The 18432-nt window shown below is 36.3% G+C and overlaps 3 protein-coding genes across 4 annotated transcripts; all 3 read right to left on the bottom strand.

Annotated features, from left to right (window-relative positions):
- Nucleotides 1-408: 408 nt before the first annotated feature.
- On the bottom strand, nt 409-1533 carry LOC110657773 (uncharacterized). Its single transcript, XM_021815132.2, has 2 exons — nt 992-1533; nt 409-892 (listed from the first exon to the last, which is right to left on the bottom strand). Exons 1-2 carry the CDS (start codon nt 1100-1102, stop codon nt 665-667), a joined length of 339 nt encoding a protein of 112 aa, XP_021670824.2. The 5' UTR covers nt 1103-1533; the 3' UTR covers nt 409-664.
- A 6843-nt stretch (nt 1534-8376) lies between these two features.
- Nucleotides 8377-12979, bottom strand: LOC110657772 (NEDD8-activating enzyme E1 catalytic subunit). Its single transcript, XM_021815130.2, has 9 exons — nt 12663-12979; nt 12377-12540; nt 11578-11780; nt 10462-10694; nt 10318-10380; nt 10176-10232; nt 9658-9779; nt 9423-9540; nt 8377-8903 (listed from the first exon to the last, which is right to left on the bottom strand). The coding sequence occupies exons 1-9, from the start codon at nt 12762-12764 to the stop codon at nt 8616-8618; spliced, it is 1350 nt and encodes a 449-aa protein (XP_021670822.2). The 5' UTR covers nt 12765-12979; the 3' UTR covers nt 8377-8615.
- Nucleotides 12980-13373: 394 nt separating this feature from the next.
- Nucleotides 13374-17684, bottom strand: LOC110657771 (protein trichome birefringence-like 11). Of its 2 annotated transcripts, XM_058135940.1 has the most exons (5): nt 16668-17392; nt 15486-15875; nt 14712-14870; nt 14018-14084; nt 13374-13919 (listed from the first exon to the last, which is right to left on the bottom strand). In XM_058135940.1, the coding sequence occupies exons 1-5, from the start codon at nt 17108-17110 to the stop codon at nt 13809-13811; spliced, it is 1170 nt and encodes a 389-aa protein (XP_057991923.1). In that variant the 5' UTR covers nt 17111-17392; the 3' UTR covers nt 13374-13808. The 2 variants fall into 2 exon arrangements, with proteins under 2 accessions (XP_057991923.1, XP_021670821.2); XM_021815129.2 differs by having other exon boundaries at nt 13374-14084; nt 16668-17684.
- Between the last annotated feature and the right edge of the window lie 748 nt (nt 17685-18432).

The following is an 18432-nucleotide window of genomic DNA, read 5'->3' on the forward strand; positions in this document are numbered from 1 at the left end:
CAGCTTTCCAGTGTGGTTCTCAGTAGAATCCAAGAACAAATGGAATCATATTTTTTGACATCTTTTGTGTCTTTTGAGGTTGGCTTGCAACTAGCAGAGATTGCTTCTACCTGTCACTTCAGTTTTATTTTTCTCTTTATCCTTTCAGCTAGCAAATTAATTGTACTAGGAAGTAACGCAGAATTGCTCACTTATGGTCATTCACTTTAATTATGTTGTGGGTAAATCTTGAAAATTCATAAAATCTTGAAATTGATTTTGGGACGAACTTCGAAACTGGAACTGTTGTTTTCTTGAAGTATAGTAAGATCAAAAAGCTAGAAAGGAACAAATTTTACATGAACCAGATAGAGAATAAATTAGACATTTGCAAAAATTATGGAATAAATTAGACATTTGCAAAAAGTATGGAATGAAATAATCAATCACATTAATTAGTTAAGTAACACAACCGTGTACAATACTTAATAACAACCATACATTTCCATTATTGGAGAGGTGCTATCCTTGGGAACTGAACCTCATTAAGACCTCCTAGCTAGGAACAGAGCAAACAGCTTTTATCCCTGTACATGTCCATATCATGTATATACTCCATAGCCTTGCGTTAACACCTTATTGGCGATAAGATTCGTAAAACTTATTTGAATACATATGGCCTTAACTAGCCTTTCTTGGGGTACAAAGAATTGTTATAAGAAACTTGAGAAACCATTCTTGTATTCTCTTGCTGCCTATGAGATTTTGCGTTGAATGAAGAATGTCTTGCTTGCCTGTGTTTCCTTCTTGGCTGTGATGACCTTGGAATGAAAACTCCTGTTCCTTTGCTTTCTCTTCTTTGCTCATACATAAATGGCGATGGTGCTGTTGGGTAATTCGCTCTTGAGAAATTCTGCGAGAGTTTGAAAATTAATGAACTATAGATATTGCAGGAAAGAAGCAAGATAATGTTGTTCTTTCATGAAAAGAGGACATGGAGATGGACAAAAACCTGGAAAGAAACTGAAGGATAATTTGCAACTGAGTCCTCATCATCTTCCATGATTAGTAGAGAAATTTGCTTGCTTAAGTCTGCAAAGAACAAATCATCTTCTAACTCCATAGCAACTTCCGGTTAAAGACCACTCTTTGTTTCTTTGGTATGCTACTGAGAGAGTGTTAATTGAGCACAAAAAAAAAAAAAAAAAAAAAAAAAGGTTGATTCTCGGTTCTATATCACTTGAGTCTCAGCTTTTCCCTTATTCCAGTGAAGAGGGGATGAATGGGTTATATAAATAAGGAAAGGCAAAAGAGATGGGAGAGTAAAAGCAAAATGAGGAGGGTTGCATGTGGGGTGGTGGGGACTTGGTGGCTGTTGGGCAATCTGGCTAAAGCCCCACAAGAATCATGAAGTGTGTTATGATGACATTATCCAGTTGGGGAAAGGGATGAGGAACGGCAAGCAACAGCCTACACCCAGAAATCTAATCCAAGATTGACTCAATCTATAAAAATATACTTGGTTGTAAATGGATGGGAGGTGTCCCTCTCTCTCCCACACATTCACATACACATACCTCTCTTAAAGCCAGCCTACAAGTGTAAGAGATGGTTCAGAATTCATAGTCAATCCACAAGACCACAAGTGTATTATGGGTGAATACCTGTGAAACCAAACCTCCTTATTCAATATGTTAGAAGAAAGAATACAAGTAATGAAAGAAAGGATTGTATATTTGTCTGTGTCTCATTTACAGAGATATTACATCTATTTATACATGAGAATATGAACTAATTTGGACAAGAATAATAATTGCTATAATTATGCTACACAAATCTCCTATAATTATGCTAATTGCTGTAATTATGCTACACAAATCTCCTATAATCATGCTAATTGCTGTAATTATGCTAACACCCCCCCCTCAAACTCAAGGTGGTAGCACAGGTGCCAACTTGAGTTTGCTTAAGAGATCCTGAAAGCGAGTGGGAGGATGCGTTTTGGTGAATATATCAGCGGTTTGGCTGACAGAGGAGACAGGAATCAAACATATGGTGCCATGAGCAACATGATGACGTACAAAATGACAATAAATTTCGATGTGTTTGGTACGCTCATGAAATACATCATTCTGAGAAATCTGTATGGCACTTCTATTATCGCAATGAAGCATTGTGGCAGAAGAATGAGTGACACCCAAATCGCTTAATAACCACCAGAACCAAAGTAATTCGGATGTAGCATCGGAAGAGCACGATATTCAGACTGCTAGAACGCAACAACAGCTTTGCTTTTTGCTACGCCAAGAGATAAGAGAATTACCCAAGAAGAAACAATAACGATTGTAGAGCGACGATCCGCCGATCACCAGCCCAATCAGCATCAAAGTAGCCAGATAATACTAGGGAGGAGGTAGCAGAAAAGTGCAAACCATGAAAAAGAGTGCCTTTGATATAACGAAGGATTCGAAGTACTGCAGAGAAATGAGTTGAGCGAGGAGCAGACATAAACTGGCTGACCAGATGAACAGCATAGGAAATATCAGGTCGAGTAACTGTGAGATAAACAAGACTCCCGACAAGCTGTCGATATAAAGTAGGATCATCAAGAGGAGTGCCATCAAGAGGTGTGAGTTTGCAATTGAGCTCCAATGGGGTTGATACTGTTTTGCTATCAGTGATGCCTGCTCGAGAAAGTAAGTCGGATGCATACTTGGCTTGAGATAGATAATAGCCATCAGAATTTTGAGAAACTTCAAGACCCAAAAAATAGCTGAGAGAACCCAGGTCTTTCATTTCAAAATGTTGATTGAGATAATGTTGTAACTCTAAAATACCAGATGAATCATCTCCTGTTATTATCATATCATCAACATAAAGCAACAGAAGAACAATACCACTGTCAGTTCGGCGAGTGAATAATGCAGAATCATGTGGACTAGAGAGAAAACCAAGTTGAGCAAGAGTGGAACTAAATTTGGCAAACCAGGCCCTGGGAGCTTGTTTTAATCCATATAAGGCTCGCCGAAGTTTGCAAACCTTATGAGGAGAATGATAACCAAGAGGAGGATGCATATAAACCTCTTCTGTTAAATTACCATGAAGAAAAGCATTTTTGACATCCATCTGGAAAAGTTTCCATTTACGAACTGCAGCAATAGCTAAGAGACTGCGAATAGATGTTAATCGGGCCACTGGAGCAAAAGTTTCTTCATAGTCGATACCATACTCTTGAGTGTACCCTTTGGCTACTAAGCGAGCTTTGTAGCGTTCAATAGTTCTATTAGAACGGGTCTTGATTTTGTAAATCCATTTGCAACCAATAGGGGTCTTGTTTGGTGGAAGATCAATTAAATCCCAAGTATGAGTTTTCTCTAAAGCCTGAAGTTCGTCAGTCATAGCTTGCTGCCAAAGAGGGTCAGTACTTGCCTCACGATAAAAACGAGGCTCATGAAGGGTTGCAATAGTAGAGTAACAGTGAAAATCAGAAAGATAATGAGGAGTTTCTCTTACACGGGTAGAACGATGAAGAGTAGTGCTAGGAGGAGATGCAGGTGCATCGGATCAACAATCGTGCCGATTCAACAGGCGGTGTGTAGTTGGGCTAATATTGAGCACATCACAATCACTGGATCAGACTTGGAAACAATTCTTTGGAGGAGTCGTGAAAATAGAGAGTCGATGATTGACAGAGTGATGAAATTTGGAAAGAGAAGAGAACATAGTATTTTCCCAAAAGGTAACATGACGAGAGATGCGTAACTTATTAGAAACAGGATCCCAACAACGATACCCTTTGTGTTCAATGCCATAACCAAGAAAACAACATAGACGAGCACGTGGTTCTAATTTGGTATGTTCATGAGGTTGTAAAAGAACAAAAGAAACACATCCAAAAGGTTTAAGGATGGAATAGTCAGGAGGTTGTCCAAACAACTTTTCAAAAGGAGATAAATTATGAAGAACCAAGGTAGGAAGACGATTAATAACATAAACAACATGAAGAGTCGCTTCTCCCAAAATTTTTCTCGACATGAGGCGTAAAGAAGAAGAGTACGTCAGAATCAAGAATATGGCGATGCTTATGCTCGCTCGCCCATTCTGTTGAGAGGTGTGAGGACAAGAACGTTGAACAACGGTGCCTTGTTGACTAAGAAATCAAGTAAAGAAGAATCCCGATATTCCATGGCATTGTCATTCTGAGAATTTTAATGTCACAAGAGAACGAGTTTTAATCATTTTTGCAAATGTAATGTAAATTTGTGATAACTCGATCGATGTTTCAAAAAATATATCCAAGTAAACCGAGAATAATCATCAATAAATATTACAAAATAACGAAAACCATTTATCAAGAAATAGGAGAAGGACCCCAAATGTCGAATGAATTAAACCAAAAGGAGTTCAAGTATTATTATTATGAGAAAAAGATAATGCAAAGTTGTTTTGCAAGTGACAATTTAAACAATTAAATGACTCAAACTTAGTAGATCCTAATAATCCACGAAATTAAAGGTTGAATTTCTTGGTAGAAGCATGACCAAGACGAAGATGCCATTGGTGAATGGAGGAATTAGGGATTGTAGCTGCAGACACAAATATCTGAGGAAGATGTAAAGATGTAAGCTCAAATAATCGACCCACTCTGCGACCCTCCCCAAGAATCTGTCCCGGTTGTGGATCCTATACCTGGACACCATCGTGAGAAAAATAACATTTAGTCCTTTTTCACACAACCGACCAAATGAAATAAGATTGAGTGCCAAATTAGGGATATAATAAGTGTCGTGGAGATGAAGATTTGAGGTAGACACATGACCAAGATGTGTGATGTTCATTTTAGTACCATTTGCGGTATGGATTGATGGTAAGGAAGATACTGAGTTTTATGTAAGACAAGAATTTAAGATTAGTGGTTATATGATTACAACATGCAGAGTCAAAAGCCAATAAGAATTACCCGAGTGGCGGACATGGCGGCAGGAGAATTAGAAGAGATAACTGCTTGAATAGTGCCTCAAGATCACTCATGGTGATGGCAGTAGAGCCCTCAGTAGCAGCAACAGCAGTGACAGAGGAAGATCCAGGCTTTGAGACATTCTTGAATTTAGAATGCCCTCCTTTTGGTCTTGGAGGACGTGTGGGACAATGTTCAAGAATATGACCGTAACCATGACAATATTTGCATTTTATAGTAGGACAATATGCAAAAGCATGACCAATTTGATTACAATTCTTACAGAGTTGATTGCCAGATTTCTGATGTGAGGATCTAGTAGTTGCAAGAGCAGCTTCAAATTGAGGAGCTTTATCCAAACCGAGACGAGTCTCTTCAAAAATAATCTCTTGAATAGCAGTTTCCAATGATGGGAGTGGATTTCGATGTAGCAGGGATGCTCGAACGGCTTCATATTCTGAGCGAAGAGCCATTAGAACTTGAATGAGATGAAGATGATCTTCACTGATTTTGGCCTGAGATATTTGATTCCAAATAGGTTGGACCTGGGCAAGAAAATCATTAACAGATTGACCTGCTTCTTATTTCAGATTATGAAGAGTAGTCCACAACTGATAATAGTGGGCAAGTCCAGTGGTCTGATATCGATTAGCCAAAAAATCCCAGATTTCTTTTGCAGAGTCATAATTAGCAAACTGGATGTGGATGGACGAGACAGAGGTATTGCGAAACCAGGTGATGATCTGATGATTTTTACTATCCCAATCCTCAAGACGGTCAGCAAATTTTGCATCAGTTTCATCGTTCTCTCTTGTCGACGTAGTGATATCTCCGGTAACAATACGCCAAAGCTTGCGACCTATCAAAAAACTTTTCATTCCTTGAACCCAAAGATTATAGTTGGAACCAGTCAGAACTGTTGCAATAGGTTTTGAAATATCAGATTTCTCCATTGATAACAAGATGAGGAGAAACAAAAAATGGTATAATAATAGGTATGAAATAATGAACCAGAACAGGTTGTAGAGAGAGCAGAGAGACCCAAAAAGAACTAGAAATAAAAGCTTTATGGCTCTGATATCATGTTAGAAGAAAGAATACAAGTAATGAAAGAAAGGATTGTATATTTGTCTGTGTCTCATTTACAGAGATATTACATCTATTTATACATGAGAATATGAACTAATTTGGACAAGAATAATAATTGCTATAATTATGTTACACAAATCTCCTATAATTATGCTAATTATTGTAATTATGCTACACAAATCTCTTATAATCATGCTAATTACTGTAATTATGCTAACACAATACATATACTTGTCTTGGTATACGCTGGAAATTTATCGTATATGGATAAGAAACAAGTAGTCAGACAAACAAGTTTTCCATCTTTATTTCTTGCAGACTTTATAGTGGGGCCAATGCCCAATAGTCATAAAAGAACTGAAACCTTTGGGGCCGCCTCTACATGATTCTGAAAGGTCACGGTTTTAATTACAGCTGTGATGGCATGTGGTTAAAGAACATGAATAGGAAAGAATGGCAAGGATAGATCTCAAAAGGGTACTGGCGTGCAGCCTGCAAGTCAATTAGATGCCCTAACTCACTGAACAAAATTTCACCACCCACTTATCGCAGCAGGAAATTTACCCTAGTACTTGGAGAGCAAAGAGATTCAATCATGGATGGTGTTATGGTCCACACTGTGTTGGCTGGCCAGGGGACCCGTCCTCTTCAATAAAATTATAGAAGAGACCGCTGAATCTTCAGATGACCCCCTCCATATATGCTGTTGCTTTTACATTCTGATCTTAATTATGGCATTCAATAGACATTATGCAAATGCACATATACATCTAGCTTCCTGTGGCCTCAGAGTAGATATTAGTGTGCCGGTGGCAAGTGCAACATTAATTTCTAAGTTATTTAATATTATCCTAAACTTCTTGGAGTGGACTGCTGTTTTGGGTACAAACATGGATCTCAATTTCACTAAGCTACAAGATTAGTGGGCTCAATGGTACTGCCGTCCCATTGTCATCAGAACCTCTTTTTGAACGAAGCTAAATAAAATATTGAGCCGACATTTGCATGTTAGTAACAAGGAAACTGTTCAAAGCAAGGAATTTTCCCTCACGCCAGAGCCAGACGTAAGCTTGTCTTCACCGACAAGCCCTCCCTTTCCATTCTCCAATAAAAATTAGAAAAAAAAAAAAAAAAAAAAAGAAAGAAAGAAGAAATCCCTCAATTAATAGGAAGCAGCGGCATACATGGTCAAAGAATGACTTTCAGCTTGCCAAACTATTTTCAAACCCTGAAGAATTGGTTTAACTTAGATCTGAAATTGAATTAAAATTAAATCCAAATGGATCGAAAATTAGATTAATTAAAATCAAATTTAAACTGGACTGTAATTAACCTATTTAATTTGATTTGAGATCCAAAATAGATTTTTTCTTTTTTTAATTTGAGAGAATCTTCCAATCTAACACTGATTACCGCTCCAACATTGATCCATCCAACCGTTGCTAATACTCTGTTTGAATGGGTGAAAAAAGGTAATGGGAGGGTAAGAAAGGGTAAAGAGAAGGAAGGATAAAGAAGGTTAAAATTAAAAAAAAAATTTCATAATTGGAAATGGATGAATTAATGAAAAGGTAATGTATATTTTTTATGTTTAGAAAGAGGTGAAAAAATGGTAAATAATTATTAGAAGTATAAAAATATCATTTCTTATTAGATAAAAATTTATTCTTTAGAATAAATTATTTAAAAAAAAATTAATAATTGAAGCATAATAATTACAGCAAACTATTGAACAAATGATGTAACAACTGAAATTAAATAGAAATGTAAAAATAACTTTATTTCTGTAAAAATTTGAAATGCACGAGAGGTAGCGGAGAGAAGACATTTGTTTGTATTGATAGACTAAATTTATTTTTAACAAGTATAATTAAATTTTTAACAAAAAAAATTAAAGACAATAGAAAAATAAAAAATAAAGTTATTTTCAACACTCACCTCCTTCTACTTACACTTCAATTTGAGATATAAAAAAAATTGATATTTAAAAAATAAGAAAGAGTAAACATTACCTTTACTTACTCTTATTCTTCGCTAACTCACTTCTTCTCAAAATAGGTATAAGTTACTTACTCCTTTTTGTCCTTATTTGCTATTTCCTCGTCCCATAAAAAGAGAGCTTAAAGGTAAAGTCATGCATGTGCTTTTCTTTGCCTCCAACTATTTCTGTTTGGATACTAACGTTAAAATAATTATGTGCTTTGGCAACACCAATTACTATTAAGATTACTTTTCTAGACAATCTTCGAGGAAAAGATTGAATAATCGCATTTGCCCTGATGCCATGGCAGTTGAACTACATATAGACACGCTAATGCTATACATACATACATATTAACTGTACATTAATCTCTCTGCAAAAATAATAAAAATTAAAAAACTTGGTGAATAACGTTGCTCTCTTGGTAATAATGTCACATCTACAACTGCATCTTTGATGAAACATATTTTGATAAACTGTTACACATAAAAATGGATTTTATGTTGCTCACCAACTTCTGCCTTCAGTAAAGAAAATTTCTAAAGGAGTATCTTTCTGGAGTTGAGAAGTTACTGCAAGAAAAATCCTGGTGCTGTGCTGCATGCAAAATTATGCCCCACCAGCCATGTCCATGTCCGTGACCCCGTCAATTGCCTTGAAAACAACTCGTAATTTTCTCAGACAAGACCTTTTACTGTCGTTTTGGCTGGTGATACCAGTCACATGAACAACATCTTTTGGGACTTTACCCATAAGTTCAAATAACGGTAAACTTAGATTTGATCGAGTCATCTCTTCTAGGACTGGAGGTGCTTGCATGTACAAATTCTTCCCTAGGTGTGTGACGCTTGCTTTTGATAGGAACAGCTTAGGATGCTCTTCAAGCATATCAATGAACTGTTTACACAGAATCACAGCAATCATTTTGAATTGCACAAAGCAAAAATAAAACTAGAAATTAATAAAGGTACACAGGTGGAAATCTATCAATCTATATATATATATATATATATATATATATATATATATGATAAAAAAAGGGATCCAAACTAACTTGAAAATGAAACAAACAGTAGACTACAAGAAAAAATGTTAAAAAATTTAAAAGGACAGAAGAAAATATAAGGAAAAGGAAAAAGGTAAAGGAAAAATATTTTCCTTCATACTCAAAAGATTTTTGGATTTCCCCCAAAGTACCACTTCTGAAAACCTACTATAATGATTTCACAAGATTATTGGTATTTCAAGCCCAGAAACAAACAGGCATACAGTGTTGGTTCAATGTTTTCAGATTGCACCAGACCGACTAGCATCATGAGTCATCATGGGCAAACATTAACGAAATTAAAATGACTGGGAAACTTATAATCACTTCCGACTGTCATTATTAACCAACCATGAGAAATGGAAAATAACCTTTTGTAATGTAACTGAAGTGTCTAGCTCGATAAGAACGCCTGGACCACAAACAAGACAGTCCTTGTCCTTCACAAATTCAGTCACTTTAATGTGGAGACCTTCCACGCCATTATACCTATCAAAGGTTCAAATCATTCAGTCCACTTTGCCAAATAGTTTCACTGGAGAAACAGATTAAGTGACATCAATTAATCAATCAATCAATGAATTAATCCTGGGGAAATGCACTCACGTTAGGTAGTTGGATAGAGTTTTGCTGCATCCTGATGCAATCTTTAAGGTTTCCAATGCACACGCAGCTGATATAATTGCATTAGTGGAAGCAATAGCAGGTATGATATTTTTCACAACACCCTGCAAAAAAAAAAAAAAAACCTATTTGTCCACCAATAATAAATGATACTTCAATCAGGCATTTTAATAGAACTTTCCCCTCTGTCTCTCTCTCTCTCTCTCTCTCTCTCTCTCTCTCTACGAGGAGTAAAGCAGGCACCAAAAAAAAAGGAATTGGGGATGCCCCAGCAGGAGTTTTCCAAGGATCACAGGTAAAAAAAGCACTGGGGTAGTCCAGCTGATTGGTCAAGGAGATGTGTTCCAACTTCCAAGGATCAAATTAGAAAATTTAGGATAACATCTAAGTTTCTTTTGAGTCTTTTCAGTATACAGTACAAGATTAGAAGAAAGCCAACCATATTGTGATCAGGCAGTTGTATAGATTTGGAAAATTAAGTTCCCAAAATCTAAATGTACCTGAGTAAGTGAATACGTAACTCCTTGAATGCCAAAAAGCTCAGCTCTCTTAACAGCCTATGGGATACAGGTATAACATAAGTAGAAAGGAACGAAATAAAATCAATATTAAGAAAATTAGTTAATAAGTCGACCATTTCACCTCTGTATAAACCCACGTCATATGTTCTGGATCATCTGGATCAAAATCCTTTCCACTATGAACCTACAAATACAGTGATCATAAAAGAGGAACAACTAACTGGAAAATTTTCACTTTAACGGAAAAGGATGATTAATGTATTACCTCGTCCCATTTAATTAAGTGAGCATATTCAATACAATGAGGAGGAGTTCTAGGGGTTTCTGCAAGAGTGCACAAAGGAAACTTGACTTGAGGGGGGAAAAGCCAGATGGTACACTCAAAGCATGGTGTGACTCCTGGCATAATAACTCTAGCATGGCCTTTGAAACCTTCAGTACCACCATCTACCATGGGTTTGATTGTTTCTTCCCGAGGGTTGTCATCAGAATCATACTCTAAATTTCCAAAAACATAAATAAAACATAAGCTCCAGAAGAATAAAGGAAGCTACTTAGAGAGGGGAAAATCTTTGGTTCTTCAAAACATCAACATATTATATCCAAAAATTATAAGTAGGATATTGCCAAAGACATCAAGGCAACCAAGTAAATTTGAATCGTTCATACAAACCTTCAAAAACAGAGTGGTGCAGACCCTTTTACAATCACTCTCACTTACATGGTTATCAAGAAAACTAATGCAACAATACGCCACATCCAAATTAGTCCTGACTACTAAAGGAAATACAAAAGGAAGAGAAGACTAGTGATGCTACAGTACAAAGACAATGCAAATAACTTAAACAAAAGTTTGATGTCTAATTCGGCATTATATACAAGGATGTGAGCATGCCTTGAGGTCCTAAATTGTTTGTGCCATCAATAAGAAAATGAAATCCTCTTGAGCTTAGAACCAGGTTTCATGAGAAGGTAAAAAGTTTTACTGCAAAATCTCTCTTTTGAAGTTACACATACTCACTAAGTTATAAATAATTTACCATAATAGACTGTGTCTTTCTGAATTCACATCTACGTGGCAAGTGGTCTTTATTCTAGTTGGGATTGGTATCATATACTTCTCAATAAGGTTTACATAGTTGTTGCTTCAGTTACCATTCATATAATTAGCATTTCTAAATTATTTAGAAATATGGTACAAGAATACAGCAATAGTGGATGCATTAGCAGCATAGACACTATGCAAAATAGAAGTCAGATGTAAAATTGCTTCACAAAATGATATTTAAAAGAAGTAAAAATTTAGGTTGGCACCAAAACATGGGGGAAAAGAGTAAACAGAAAATATTTAATTAACTTAATAAGGTTAAAAATCACATACCAAGAAAACTACAAGCTACAGCATTTATATAGCTCCGCGCCTCAATGGAATCAAGACCAAGCACAATAATACTAAAATCATTATAAAAATCCAGTTCTTTGTCCTCAATCCGGCAAAAATGTGGCACAATATTCACACCACTAACTCTTTCCATGACACGCTTGGCTGCAACTTCAGCCTTTGGCTTACCAACATCTTCAAGCCTGCAATAAGCACACTAGTTTTTTAGAGATTTTCTAATAGAAATTAAATGCCAAGCAACTGCATATATGCAATATTTACATGGCAATTGCCAAAGCAGAATTTTCAGATTCTCTAGGACGCTATACAGCTAAAATAAACACTAAATGATGAGAAAATACAAAAACGAATGCATTCAAATGCTAATTAGTAAAGTTATAACCATTTGCAGACATGACAAGGAAAAAGCTACAACATATAAGCCAACATGTAGGCTTTCACACATAATCTACTTCATCTAGAACTAGAAATGCTACATGTTGATTTGTGTTCTCCCTTAGTATTTGCCAGTTTTGAGCCATAAAATTGTCAAAGTTTTTTTAAAATATTCCAAATTGAAAATGAGAGAGAAACAACCGGTTAAGTAACCCTCTATATAAACTACAACTGACGGTGATCCGCCTGGTGGTATCAGCACATTCTAATTGACATATAGAAAATAATAGCATATCAAACTGAAACAGCACTAGTAAGAGCATAAAGCAAGAGATATCCAACTGTAAAGGCATAATAACATAGCGAATAAAATCACAGAGGTTTAGTTTAGAAATAAAAAAACCTGAATAGGAACTGGCGATTGAGATTAGAAACTTCGATGCGGTCCATGTCGATGACCTCCAGATTCTTAAAACCAGATAAGGCCAAGTCCTTAAGTAGCTCGCAGCCCAATCCACCGGCTCCCACCACCAATATTCGAACGTACTCTTGAAGATCATCTCTCAACTGCCATCCAAGGAAATAACAATAAGAAAGCAAAACCCAAAACCTAAAATTAAATCAGAAGAAGATTGAGCACGAAATGTCTGTTAAATTGCCGCAAAGAAAAGAAAAGTAAAGGGGCTTACTTGGGTACCGGGTTCGAAGGTAGGGGCGACGAGATTGCCGGGCCTGAGAAGCAGTTTGTCCAGGTCTCTCGACCGGCTCGGCTGCACCGTCGAGTGTGACATTGTCCAGCTCTCTGTCTCTCGCTCCTGCTTCTGTTTTAAAATTCTCCTCTATTGGTATTAAGCTTAAAGCCCAAAAGCTGAAAACCCAAAATTGGCTTGAATTTTACGCTTGGCTTTGTTAAGGCTTAATAAATTTCTCAACCACTGGCTTTCCGTAAGAAAGTTATTTAATTTAATCAGCGCTCACGAAAACGGTAATTTACACCAACTTCAAATCACCTCTTTTTTTTATCAACTCAAAGGTGAATCTTATCATGTTATTGTTAGGACAATTCATGGACCCCACTGAGGAAAGATGTTTTATCAAGAAGAGAGAGGAAGAGGATAAGTGGCATTCGATTAATGTCAATGCTCGATCTGCCTCCTTTTTTTTTTTCGGTCGAATCTGGCTCAATTAAATTGAGATTCAGGTTTTTTTTTTTAAGGTATACGTATAAAATATAAGTTAATAAATTTAATAATTATTAAATTAAATATTTAAATTAAAATTATATAAAATTAATTAATTAAAAAACATATAATAAATATATAAATCTAAATTAAATATTAATTTATAAGAGTAATTAAATCCATTTTCATATCCACACCCTTCTCTTATTATTATTGGCATTGACAGACAAAGAATTGTTAATTACATTTCCCTCAATGAAATTACACCACTTGATTGTAATCGCAACAACCCTATTCTTGAATATATCTCTACAATTTAGTCATTTTATTCCCAAAATCTTCAGCCAAAATCCAGCACAAATATCCACTCAGCTCATATCTTTAATCTCACTATCAAAATCCACAGTACAGTATCTGTTTTTTAACTTTTCTGCCAAACTATAACAAAATTCACTGTGCATGTTCTTATCTTCTATCTACTGCAGGAAAATTGGAGTCATTTCTAAGCATCTAGCTCCTGGCTTTAGTGTTGGCAATGGCATATAAATCAAAGCTTTATCTTAATCAAAACTGTATGCTCTATATGAGGATATGTTGTACGTCTTCATATGTTTGTGCTTTAATAGCAGTGCATAGAGGAGCTCATTCCATGAGTCAGGGACCCCAGGCAGGCACCAATGGCTGCAGTCTTGCCGACGAAATGGCGCAGGTTGTGAATGATGATAGTATACAGATGAATGCCCATCTTTTCTTTGTGCAGACATCCTGGTTATATTCAATATATCAAATTTTAATTCTTGGTTTGAGTAAGCTGATAGCACATCAGCAAATATTTTGTATTGAGCCCAGGTTTCAGATGGCACCAATGATGAACCAAGCTCAGGCAATGTCTCCAAGTGACAGCTTCCCCCTGTCCTCCAGTCTCCGCCTCTGTGATGTAGAAGGTATTAGTTATTCCCAATTCTAAGCATATAACCCACAAAGAGAACAACTTGGCCAAAACAACACATTGTGATACAAATGGGTATCCTAGTTCCTAATATGAATGACCACTGGAAATGATAAGAATGACCGCTGGAAACAATTAAATGTATTCAGCCTTCCCCATACACTGGAAGGATATTAATACCTGAACTTAAGCACTTGGGCTCAAGGTAAGGCATAAATTACTTTGACAAGCTTCTGCATGTGAAAACCTTAAATATCAGATCTTAAAGCTAAGAATTTGGGAGTCCCAGTAAGTCTACATGAACATTGACAGAGGTCAAGAACTCAAACACGTTGTTAGAAACAAAATTCACCCCTAAAATGAATTACTGCAGCATTCTTGACAACTTAGGCTTAGTTCAATTTCAAGGAAAAACTGACGTTCCCTGGGGCAGCCCCCTTGGGCCTCTACTGAGGGGCAACCCTTCTCGAATAGGCCAAAGTTTCAAGATTTGACAAATTATAATCAAGATGTATAACATCCAAACATTAAGCACAGAAGAAAGGAAGGAAAAAGATAACATAGAACACTACTAAAGTCGGTGTGAAAAGAATAGTATACTAAAATACCTGAAATGCACAGGGGCAAATGTGCGGAAGAAAACTTGGGTCTTGCTTGTATTCATTTGATTCTGTATCCACTGAAAGACAGTCTCAATTGACCTGTGGTATGCTTGTTCGACCCTCATTTCCAATTTCACCTCTGTCCCCTCTTGAAAGTAGGTACCTCTGAGCAATAAATTGAAAATTAAGGACAGTCAATTGAAATTATTCACAATTGGCCTTATCCTTCAAGCCAATTATTTCCCTTGTATATTCAAAAGATTAAGACAAAAAGGTCACATCACTATTCACTGATTGAACACAGATATAAGCAAATCTTATCAAAATCTGAATTAAAATGACCTCCATGGTCCATTTTTCTTCAATCATCATTTGAAAAGAATATAAGTACCCACCAACAACAAATATAGGTGTTGCAGTATCACCTCCATGGTCCATGTTGGCCTTGATTGATCCAAATCTATTACATAGTAGTCATTTATCAGCCATGAAATAGATTTTTTCCATTCTAGGATTCCTCACAGGAAGCAACTGATCATGCTAGTCTTCACTCACAATAAAATAGCATAAAAAATTCATCAAATAATTGGTTTTCACTTTCTTTTTAAACATTAACATCTTGATCTAATTGAATTCAAATTCTTATTTGACAGTTACCTATGTCTAAGTAGTTTTCTTCAATGAAATGTAGTAAATAACAAAACTAGATAAGTAAAAGCTCATACAACATAAATGAAAGGTTGCAAGTCTACAACTACAAGAATAACAGGATCATTTTACCCTCTTATGGTTTTCTCATAATTCCACCAGTGCCCCATGTTGAGGACCAGTATGTCGGCATCTCTCCACTTGCCAGAGTTCCAATCCATTTGATCCAATTTTAGGGTTAATCTAACATTTCCTGGAACACCAGCAGGAGGCCGACTCTGCAATACAAGAAATGGAGACCTATAGTACTCCACAGTGCAATTATAATCCTGAAACTTGAAAACCAAAAATCCTTTATGCTTGGTAATTGGACTGCCATTCACTTCGTAGATGGAGTCCTCATTAGGAACTGCAGAAGACAGCATACACATAAGGGACTCCCATTGATTCCTTCCAATTGAATCTCCAGCAAACACTAGCCGTTTGTTGCGCAGTTTCTCCAACATCGCTTTAGCATCAAATCTGTTTATATAGGTGGGGGAAAATGAGGTTTTTATCTCACTACTTTGAAAGATTTCAGAGCAATGCAGTTCAAACCAAAAAAAAATTTCCAATAACACTGGGAATAATAAGTCCACATGAAAGAAATCCAACACCATGGAATCAAACAGCCACTGATGATACATTCAAATTTAGAAGTAAAGTTTACCATTATTTTTAGATTGTCTCAATTAAATAGAAAGTAATTTGGAGAGGTAGAGCAAAATAAGATTTTTTTTAAAAATAAAATTTTATGGTTTTAAAAACTTTATAATTTCTTATTATTTAGAGGAAATAAAGCTTGTCACCTTAAGTCGAAGACAAAACTTTCAGCAAATCAGGGAAGAGAGCTTTGAGTCTTATTTTCCATCGATACCAGAAGAAACTAAATGGACATTTCCAGGTAGGAAGAAAACTAATATAAAAAAAAAAATTGAAAAGAGGCTTTTGTTGTCATGCAAGGAATAAATTATTAAAGCTTGACAATTACTCCTTTAACGAAAAAGAGAAAGTTAAAAACCAGAAAAAAAAAAATTTGAATTTGAATTTGAATTTTTTTTTTAAAGTATCTGTTTGGTTGCTTAGAAATGTAGAATACGCATACGAAACAGAATTTTAAAGCCTTATTGATTGGAAAATGAATTTCCTTTGCCTCGTTCCTCAGGTTTAATGACTATAATAAAAAAAATAAGAATATTTAGTTTCTCTTTTATTTTTCCCACACTTTCGTGGCTAACAAACAACCTCAACAAGGAATAGAAGATGAATAATCACCTGGGCAAGTTGCAGTGCTTTGGTTGCCATCTCCATTTGGTGTAGAACAAATCAGGCCTGCCATTTTCGGTGCACCTGAACCCCTCATCCAAGAAGCTGCAATCTTTAGAGTGATACAATGGATAACTCTCATCCCACACCCACTCCCCATCAAACACATCACACCCATCACCCTCCTGTCCCAAAAACTCAAATCTTCTATTTGGACCCGACCCATTAATCTGCAGCCACATAAACCTCTCTGATTTACCCGGAACTCTATACACCTTATTAATTACAGACCTGAAATCTAAGTAAAAGAAGCAACAAATCACACAAACTGTAACCAAAAAGAACCCCAAAACCCCTACAGACGGCTCAAAAAGTCTCAAACGCTTGAATTTCTTAAAAATTTCAGAGAATTGCACGGTTTCATGGTCTTGTTGAGATGGGTTCTTCGACATTTGAACTAAAAAGATATGATTTTGGAATCTGGGTATGGTTTCTGCAGGCGTTGATGATCAAGTTCCGATGGAGAAATAAAAAGAGAGTACGGTAAAAAAAGAGAAGGGTAGTGTGCAAGAAAAATAAACTTCATGACAAATGGAATTGTACCATGGCTGTATGCTATACCTGTTCTCAGGCTTCTTTGCTTGGTAGGTCAGTTATGTAAGGGAATGAATGGGAAAAGGGCTAGAGAGAGAGAGAGAAAGAGAGACAGAGAGAGAGAGTTATGGGTGCCAAGGAAGCAAAGGAACACTTATGGTTTTGACAAAAAAAAAAGAACGTTTATGGCAGAATTATGAAAATGCACTCTGTTTTCTCTCTTTTCCGTTACTGGTACTTCTGCTTTATATCATTACAGAGAGAGAGAGAGAGAGAGAGAGAGAGAGAGAGGTGCTCTGTTCTGGTTTTGGATTTCGTAACGGTGACAGAGTGAGAACTGAGAAGTGCACCTGTGGCTGTGGCCTGTGGGTATACTACTGGGAGAAAGGACTCAGTTTCAAACTTCCAAGTCTAAGAATCTGAAAAATGCTGATCATATGGTAATCTATGATCACTTATATTAATTTAGTAATCACACAGTCCATATTTAATTGCTGATAAAAAATTTGTCATCCTTAAAAGGAAAAAATATTTGATACCCTCATTATTCAATTAAAATATATGTTAAAATAAAAATTAAAAAAAAAAGTCAAAAACCTTTCACCATTCTGTCATCTCACTAATGTAGAATTGTAATTTCCTTACATTTTGCATGCGTGTAAATTGAGACTAACAGAACAGTACCAGATTCAGTTACTGTCACCCTGAAAGTAGCACCTAACAGCATTTCCTTGAAAGATTTTATTTTTATTTTTATTTTTATTTTTCCTTGTAGCCAGAGAGACCCAGTCACCCAGAAAGGGGAGAAAATTTCTGCAGCCGGAGACATTGGTGTAGACATGGATGGGTGAGTGTGCTTTGGTTTGAGACTTCGTCTTCACTCGGTGACTGGGTCCAGCGGGCGATTTTGGTTCATTCGCGAGTGTGTTAGTCATTAGTGGTAGAAAGCGACGTGACTGGCCAACGGGCAGGAAAGTCAGAAGCGCGGTCCCGTCATGATACTGCAGCTGCTCAATGGAAAAGGGATTTTCTTAATTTTCATCGACATTAATAAACCACTAATATGCACAAAAGAGAATAATTAACTGCTAATATCTGCTCCTCTGCTTGAATCCTAATGTCCAATGCTCCATTTTCACACAAACGAATACGATGGCTAATTCCATCTTCTTCACAGTGT

Source organism: Hevea brasiliensis, chromosome 15 (genome assembly GCF_030052815.1).
Source record: "Hevea brasiliensis isolate MT/VB/25A 57/8 chromosome 15, ASM3005281v1, whole genome shotgun sequence".
Taxonomy (NCBI): domain Eukaryota; kingdom Viridiplantae; phylum Streptophyta; class Magnoliopsida; order Malpighiales; family Euphorbiaceae; genus Hevea; species Hevea brasiliensis.

Coding starts and splice junctions, on each gene's coding strand:
- LOC110657773 (XM_021815132.2), bottom strand. CDS start 1,102: ATGGAGTTAGAAGATGATTTGTTCTTTGCAGACTTAAGCAAGCAAATT. Junction 893..991: donor ATCCTTCAGTTTCTTTCCAG/GTTTTTGTCCAT, acceptor AAACTCTCGCAG/AATTTCTCAAGAGCGAATTA.
- LOC110657772 (XM_021815130.2), bottom strand. CDS start 12,764: ATGTCACACTCGACGGTGCAGCCGAGCCGGTCGAGAGACCTGGACAAA. Junction 10,695..11,577: donor TGTAGCTTGTAGTTTTCTTG/GTATGTGATTTT, acceptor TTGGAAATTTAG/AGTATGATTCTGATGACAAC. Junction 10,381..10,461: donor ACTTAATTAAATGGGACGAG/GTAATACATTAA, acceptor CTGTATTTGTAG/GTTCATAGTGGAAAGGATTT.
- LOC110657771 (XM_021815129.2), bottom strand. CDS start 17,110: ATGTCGAAGAACCCATCTCAACAAGACCATGAAACCGTGCAATTCTCT. Junction 15,876..16,667: donor AAGCACTGCAACTTGCCCAG/GTGATTATTCAT, acceptor CTATATAAACAG/ATTTGATGCTAAAGCGATGT. Junction 14,871..15,485: donor TATGAGAAAACCATAAGAGG/GTAAAATGATCC, acceptor TTTATTGCTCAG/AGGTACCTACTTTCAAGAGG.